Here is a 7,943-nt window from a genome sequence, read left to right as displayed (position 1 = left end):
TTGACCAGATGGGCAAACCCAGTCAAGCTACCAGCTGCACCACTAATGGAGCATTAGCCTGAAATGGGGGCCAAATAGGGACCACTTGAATGTAACAAATAAAAGCCAAAATATGTGTCCTCCAAGCACAAACCATAACTCTGAAGCAAATCCATGTAGATAATTACCATTTAGCTAATGTGGAACCATTGGGCAGTTTTTAAGTGAAAAGAATGACTTCCAAAAATAAGGAAAATAGTCTCAAAAAAAGGTCTCCTTTGATTTTACAGATGGCAAAGGTGTGAGAATGGGCATCAAATAAAAGTTATATTTCAAACGATACATGTAGAAATAGCCATCGATTTTTATTAAGAAACGAGTTTTTGGGAAATTATCATTCCATAAATTTTGGCTATTAGCTCGATGACAGCAGGCACAGATTTAACCAGTTATTACTGGGATTATGAGCCCAGTATATCCTGCTCTCTGTGGTTCTCTGCCAGAGAACCACCTACTGCAAAACCCTCACAGAAACAGGAAGAAAGAGTGCAATAGAGGGTGAGAAGTAGGAACGTAAGAGAAGAGGATCGGAGTATTTAGAGCTTAGAAGTTACAGAATCGAAATAATAACAATAATTATTTAATAATGTTTACAGGCAACTGTTAATAAAAAAAAAACTAATTCATGCAGATTAAACTAAATGACCTTCTATTATGTCTGACCATACACAAAAAACAAGGAGATCAACAAATTCTGCGTTGGATGTTGCATATTTCACGTAAAAGTGCTGAGAATTTGAAAGAACGGACATGAACCGATGTGATGTCTTTCTCCCTGTTCTCTGGAGATCGTCCTTGTTTTAACAGTCAGGAAACGTGTTCATGTGGAGCCATCTGTTGTAAAGTCAACGAACTGCATACATTTTATTACCAGGAAATAGACTTCATGTATAAAATTCCCCTGAACTTGCAGCTTTATATGGTGCATGAATGGTAGAAGTGTGTCTCACTGGATGTCCTATTTCTATAAAAACCAATACAAAAGATTTCCTTGTTGGGCATCATGCATTAACACAAAGGCAAGTGCAGCCACTCAAGAAAAACTGGATCTTAAACTCAGTCACATGCTTTCTCAGGCAAAAGACTTCCCAGTATCAGGGTGACTTTTTTCATCTTTAAGTCCATGGGAAGAAAAGATTCACATTTCGCAACCAGTTTATATCAACTGGTTGACCTTTGAGCCCTCTGATCTCTCTTTAGCTCATATTGATTAGGGCATAATTAGCGTGTGGGAATGAGCAGCTTTCATGAGATTATCAACAAGCTGCAAAAAGCGTTAATGATCCGGAAAGAGCGACAGATGAGAGGAGGGCAAAACGCAGTAAAATCTAAACAGAAAAGTGTTCCAAAGCCTGAAGGAAGACAAAGAGCAAAACGCAAGGGTGAGTCCTTGGCAGACCATGTAAGCTCCTTTAATTATCACTCACCCTGAGCACTGACAGATATGTTTACATCTGATTACTATCCTCAGAGGTACTGGTCAACTATGATGTCATAAATTCTGGAGGGCACCAACTTTGAGTCATCTCACAATTATTTGTTTGGGTGAATGTTCATAAGCATTTTTTTATTATTATTATTATTTTAGACCGAGAAATTCTGGAGAAATTATTGGGAAGAGAGAACAGAAATGAAGGATATAATCATTTGGGTTATAGTACAGTATTTTATAGGGGTATAATATATGGGTATAGGATTTTGTAGGAGTATAGTATTTTGGGCATGATATTCAGTGAGTTCTATAACCCTAGTGGTACAACATATGCACAACCACTAGAGGGCGACAAGCACCAGAGTTATAATCAAGTACTTTGAGTTTACAGTCATTTTCTCAAGAGAATAAAAACACTAATCATCACTCGACATCTTCACACTCTTAGAACAACATGAACACAGTAATTCAGCTTTATATATAAACAACAAGGTAGGTTGAAGCTTGTTCACAACATCATTCATTTCAAATAGAAAAACATTCTGAGGACCTGATTTGATCTTATGGGATGATTATCTCAAGTAAAAACAACTATTTACATGATTGACAGCAAACGATCACCAAAGTCACGGGAGAAGTGGCAAAGCTGCTACTTTTGTGTGGAATCTTGAATGTGAAACATTCGCAATAAGAAAGGGTTTCAAAGGGCAAGGCAGAGAAATTAATGGAATGCAGATAAAAAGATTCAGATCAGGAGACACAAAATAGAAATATAAAGCTGCTTGTGCTACATCGTCAATGAGTTCTGCATACATTAACTTAACCCTTGGCAAAGATTTGAATAAAGCTGTTTAAGATAAATATGTTTACAGGTAACACACAATACTACCATCTCATCCAGGATTTGCAAAAAAATAAAAAAAATAATAATAATAATAAAAACAGAGAAATAAAGTAGTTTGTTTCAGTGATTTTTAGAACTACACAAAAAAAGGCAAGCTTTTTCAGAAACTTTGTTTTTTTTTTTTTTGGAAGAGACATCTTAGAAAATGGAATGAAGGTAGATTTGTGAGGTGAGTCATAGCTCTGAGAGGTTTGCGTTCCAAAGAGCTTTGTCATCGTGGTTGGCTGAGGCAAGGAAGCCACAATGACAACCAGAAAACTGAGAGTCAAATAGTCCAGAAGGTAAACATGTCACACGGTGTCAAGTCTTTTCGTTGAGCTGTGTGGTCTTGTTGCAAATTGCAGCAATGGGTTGAGACAAAACCAACACTGCCCCGAATTCCCCTTTTAACACCTGAGAACCGAGCTGCATCAAACTCTATACAAAAGTCTCGAAGTATGTTTGCAAAGGTTTTTGTTTCTTTTTACAAATATAAAGAACATTTTTTCTTTGATTCATAATTAAAGTTAGTAATATCTCAAGGTAAAGCGCAAAACATTCTCTGCATTCACACTGACTGTATTGTTGTTTTTTTCTATTTAACCAGGTAATCAGGAGGAAAAGGCCATTAAACAGTTGCTTCAGAAGGCTGTTCAAGAATTATTTTGGGAAATAAAATGTAAAAATTGTTTTGACAACATAAATACATTATTGTTTCAGTATTTCTCCTGATTCAAGAAAAATGCAGGTCCAAAAATGATTCAATCAAGAATTTGTTATGTACAGTAATGCTGCTTATGCATTGTCTTAGTATAATAAGTATGCCACTCAGCAATACTCAGGCTACAATAAATCATAAAGTTTTTGTACACTGAACATTAAAGAGTGCAGTGCAGTTTTTTAGTCAGCACAGTCTCAGGCAGCATGGATTCTGCTGCTGCACGTGTGGTGGCTCTACAGTGCATGTTTTCTTGTGACCGTGTCCCCGTTTGCACCGGATGGATCCTCCTTGGAGGCCACAAACTCAAGATCTGCGGAACATGGCAAGCGAAATGGATGAAGTGGGAATCCATGTTGTGATAGAAGCGCGTCTATGTGAGGAAAGAAGGAGGTCAGAGGGCAGTCCGAGAAGGTGTATTTAGTTAACACCTGCAGCTGATCTGGTTGCAGATTTGCTTCACTGCAGACCCGCTGACACAAGGTGCTGACACTGTGACACGTATTGGACTTCATCTGACTCAGCTGGTTCTTCTCCATGATCAGTTTTTCCTTTTGTGTTTTCTGTAACACACCCAGCATTTTTTTTAATGCACAAGCATTTTAAAAAGCAAAAATTCCACTGAAATGAAAAAAAAGGAAAAATACTTACAAGCTTGTTGATTTCACACTGCAGGTTGTATATGCAGTCCAGTTTTCTCTTGCGGCAGCGCTGAGCAGCGAGGCGATTTTTGCTGCGCCGCCTCATATCGTGGACAAAGTCTAGCTGTTCTCGTGTAAAAGGCTGCTGCTTCAGCAGATGTTGGAAGTCATTTCGGCTCAGATTCACAATCCAGTCCACGGGGTACGGCAACTGCACCTGAGGAAATTGCAGCAGGATAATTAAGGTTATGCAAAGAGAAGTCACGAGTGGGAAAGCAAGTGCATAAATAAAATAGCCTCCTCAGTGATTCTTAATGGGTTTCTGTGGTCTAATGTCAAGATCTAGTGTCTAGTGTCAAGTGTGACTGGTTTAATACGCATCCACACGCTTTAAAGAAGCAATTTTGCAGAGAAAAGTGTGATTTTTGTTTTAATACAGTAAACAAATACAAAAAAAATAGGTTTGTATTTTTTCTTTTAAAATATAGTAAGGAAATTATTTGATAAAATGAAATTCAATAAGAGAAATCAATTGCATATGAAGTATGCTGTAAATGCAGAGATTTGTGAACTGCATTAGAAGTCCATAAAGTTAAAATTTTTCCCCAAGCTGGTAAATGATTAACTTTAGGAAATCTGCAAATGTGCAACAGGAAATGTCCTCTCGCCAGTTTATTTACGCTATATAAATCTGTAAACTGTTGTATCCCAAGTGAATGAAATAATTTCCTTACCTATGAAATGACCTTATCTCTGTCTGTAGCTCTTATCTGTACTCTCAAACTAATCCAAAAGAACACTAACCTAGATAATAAGACGAGAGATTTCTGGACCTGTGGCTTGACCTATAGTCATTACTAACTCAACAAGCTGAGCTATGAATTTTGACTGAAATGGACTCTGAACCAATGAGCAGAAGTATCTCTACTAGGTGAATATTTAACTACGGCAAATCTACTTTACATGAATGCAGACACTCATTTGTTTCTGATAAAATGCACCGACGAGTCTTATCTAAAGACACATATTGAGTTAATGAAGGTGTAAGTGCTTTTTGATGATCTTTTTGTATATCATTGGAACACTGTAAATGTCAGCGGTGATAAAAGGCAGATTTTCTTCATAGTGGATGTCCTCACCTGCATGGCTCGCTCTCTTGTGTAGAGCTCGCAGTCCCCCTCTGTTTCAGTCTCCGAGTCTCCATCCTCCCCTGAGTTCAAGGATGAAACACCAGACTGAGAAGCCGCTTCACACTCGGACATCCCAGCCGGATTCAGCGAGCAGCTCGCTTGGTCCAGATCCAGTAAACAGGGGCAGTTGTTTTTTGTGGGGCAGAGGTTGTCCTGAAGCAGAGATGGGCTCCATCTGCCAACTGCATCAGGGGAATATCTCACCTCAGGGTCCTGGAAGTTTGGCTGAGAGTTGCTTCTTTCTCTAGAATTTTCAACAAAAATGGCTGCTCTTTGCATGTTGTCTGTTTGTCTTCCATTTCCTCCATCTTGGCAGACGCTACGTGGCCTTGTCCCTTCAGCTTCTACTGGCACAGTTTGAATAGCACCTGAATCTGCTACACTGGGGTTTCTTGCTTCTGGATTTTCTGTAATGTTGACAGTTTTCTCATGGCTCGGTGACCTACAGATTGATTGGCCCTCACTGAGGTCTCTCACAAAGCAGCGGGGTTGTAGTACCTCTAATGGACTCTCATCCAGCCTTGGGTTTGATTCTGAGGAGACTATCTTGACACAAAGAGTGTCTGAAGAGGAGGAGTGCTCCATCATCTGTTCCTTCAACCTTTCCATGTTGTTCTCTAATGCATTTTCATGAAAATTTTCCTCTCTTTCAAGTGTGTTTTTCTTTACTATATCAACTCCCTGTGTGGCCCCGGAATTCTCTGATTTTACTTTATGTTCTTCGGTTTCGTGTGGCTCTTTGGCGTTTCCTTTTATCTTTTTGTTGGAGGCTGAATTACCAAGGACCGCCGTTTTGATTTTACATTGCGCACTGCTGGGGCACGGAGAGCAGGACAGGAAGCAGCCATCCTCAATCACCGGTTTTCTCACATCAGTTGGACTTTTCTCAGCGACGAGTTCCTTCTTGCAGGCTTGCTGGAACTTGCGATACTTTGGACACTGTTGGATAATGCCATCAATGTCTTCCACCGCGGTCCCGAGAGGCTTCGCATTATTCAGACTTCCTGTTTTCTTGCTCCCTGATTTGCCGCAGTCCCAAGTCACGTCCTGCTGAGATGATGAGTCAGCAACTGGTTTTACTTCTTTGTCATCCAACAGAACTTTGTCGGAGTCTGTGCCTCCATTTTCCACCGATAACTGCCTCTTCCATGTCTTCTTACAACAAGTCTTTCTCACAAAAGGGGCAGGGTCTTTGTTACAGGCAAGTAACTTAGGTAGGAGGAAATCGAAACATGCCTCGTCTAGGTCTCTGAAACCAAGTATGGAGGCTGAGTTTTGGATTTCTAACACATCTTCTTTACCAAAGTGGAGTTTAGAGGTGTAGGCAAACTTCAGCAAGGGCTCGAAGCCAACAACTGTAACCTGTTAAAAATGATAAATGAGACATGAGAACCTTTCAATCTTTTTCTGTGGCTCACAGTGTGACTAATTCTTATATGTTGATTCACTTTTTCATATCAGGTGCTCAGAGTGTTTCATTTAGTTTGTGGTGTTAATTAGGTGAGTTTACAAGCTGGCAGTTAATAGTTAACAAGATAAAGAAAATCTCTACTCTTAGCACTGGTTGCTGAGGAACTAAGTCTTTTAGTTATTTTTCTCACTTCATTTTCCAACACAAGTGTGGTGAGGAAGCAGAGCTTGTGCGAAGCTGCTCTACATCATGAGGTGCGACTCCTCTCACCTCTTCTGGCAAATTGATGACTGCGCCGTGCTGCGTGAGGGAAGAGATCTTTTGCGCAAAGTACTCGCTGCAGGAAGCCAGTACCGAGCGGTGGGCTCGAAAACTCTGGGCCTCCACCACCACGGTAACATCACACAACAAGTCCCGACAACGCTGCTCGTTCAGCCACTGCAGCACATGAGAGGAATGTACCGTGGACTCGAACGTAAACACAGACGACCTCGGGGCAGACATCTGAGACATCTGTGTGGACACAAAAACATTCCCACCCACACGTTAAACAAAAGCCCTTCTGTCACAAATAATAAAACTATACTTTTCGGGTTATAAAAACTAAAATGTTCCTACCTTACAAAGCGGACTTTGTTCACGTCTCCTTGAGTGTCAAGGAAAGTTCCTGCTGCCTTGTGGACATGGATGTTGCTAAATGGAATGCCGACCGACCAGGCTGTTTCTCAGAAAGTCTTATCTCAACTCAGCTACAAACTAAAAACTGAGCTTGACTCAGTCATATGGCCTGTGAGTGCATCTGAGAGGGGAGGGCAGGCATTCAGAGAGCCTGTGTGTGTGTGTACGTGTGTGTTGTAACAACCTTGGGTGTAACAAAGCAGTGCTGACTCATGCGCTCTTACTGATAAAGGATGAGTAAGCAGTTTTTTTACCGTCCCGTCCAATCCCACCCTTGGATCTGTCTGGTAAACTGACAGGCTTTTTCCAGGGAAATCCCTTCTGCACACATTAGAAGGGATTAAGGTGAAGGCAGGATATTTAAAGTGTGTGTTTAAGCAGGATGTTGTCTGTTGTTTGTATTTTTAAAGTTGAGGTAGTCTCTACTTACATGGCAAAATGAGAATTTTGTGAACAGTTGTGTGAAACAAAAAGGCAACAACAATTTACACTGACTTGTTGCAAGAAGGAGTGGGAGTTGTGTTATTGCGCAGGTTAAGAGTTCTCATTTGAGCCTTGTTGCTTGGCAGGCAAATGAGTAAAAACGCAACAATTTGTGACACAATGTAATGAGAATCATGTCAAGTTTCTCATGTTTTATGACATATGAGGCATAAGAACAACAACAAATGTCAGATTATGTAACATAAAGGTGGCAAGAAACAGTTACTTCCTTTAAAAGTAAAGCAGCTTTAGCAGAATGAACTAAAAAAAAAAATCAGCATTACAAAATGAAGTTGCCAGCGTCACATGATTTGGAAGAAGAAGGAAGCCGGTCAAACTGGCCAATCAAGTGACAGTTTCATAATTCCAGAATGAACTAATCTTTTCATTTAAAAAAAAAAAAAAACACTGTCTATTTCCTTTTTCTGTGTAAGGCCAGCAGAGAGAACAGCACAACAGTGTTGACTT

The 7,943-nt window shown here is 40.1% G+C and overlaps 1 protein-coding gene across 1 annotated transcript; it reads right to left on the bottom strand.

Annotated features, from left to right (window-relative positions):
* Positions 1-1,930: 1,930 nt before the first annotated feature.
* Positions 1,931-7,845, bottom strand: LOC108236993 (transcription regulator protein BACH1-like). Its single transcript, XM_017418141.3, has 5 exons — positions 6,933-7,845; positions 6,585-6,827; positions 4,853-6,265; positions 3,724-3,930; positions 1,931-3,635 (listed from the first exon to the last, which is right to left on the bottom strand). Exons 2-5 carry the CDS (start codon positions 6,825-6,827, stop codon positions 3,309-3,311), a joined length of 2,190 nt encoding a protein of 729 aa, XP_017273630.1. The 5' UTR covers positions 6,933-7,845; the 3' UTR covers positions 1,931-3,308.
* Between the last annotated feature and the right edge of the window lie 98 nt (positions 7,846-7,943).

This window comes from Kryptolebias marmoratus, linkage group LG13, assembly GCF_001649575.2.
Source record: "Kryptolebias marmoratus isolate JLee-2015 linkage group LG13, ASM164957v2, whole genome shotgun sequence".
NCBI lineage: Eukaryota > Metazoa > Chordata > Actinopteri > Cyprinodontiformes > Rivulidae > Kryptolebias > Kryptolebias marmoratus.
Note: the sequence above shows the minus strand (reverse complement) of the source record. Positions and strands in the feature narration are given on the sequence as shown.

What these genes read in the sequence shown, in the direction of transcription:
- LOC108236993 (XM_017418141.3), bottom strand. Translation starts at nt 6,827, where the DNA reads ATGTCTCAGATGTCTGCCCCGAGGTCGTCTGTGTTTACGTTCGAGTCC. An exon ending in TCATCAATTTGCCAGAAGAG is followed by an intron (nt 6,266 to 6,584) that starts GTGAGAGGAGTC and finishes CATTTTTAACAG; the next exon opens with GTTACAGTTGTTGGCTTCGA. An exon ending in CAAGAGAGCGAGCCATGCAG is followed by an intron (nt 3,931 to 4,852) that starts GTGAGGACATCC and finishes CAATTTCCTCAG; the next exon opens with GTGCAGTTGCCGTACCCCGT.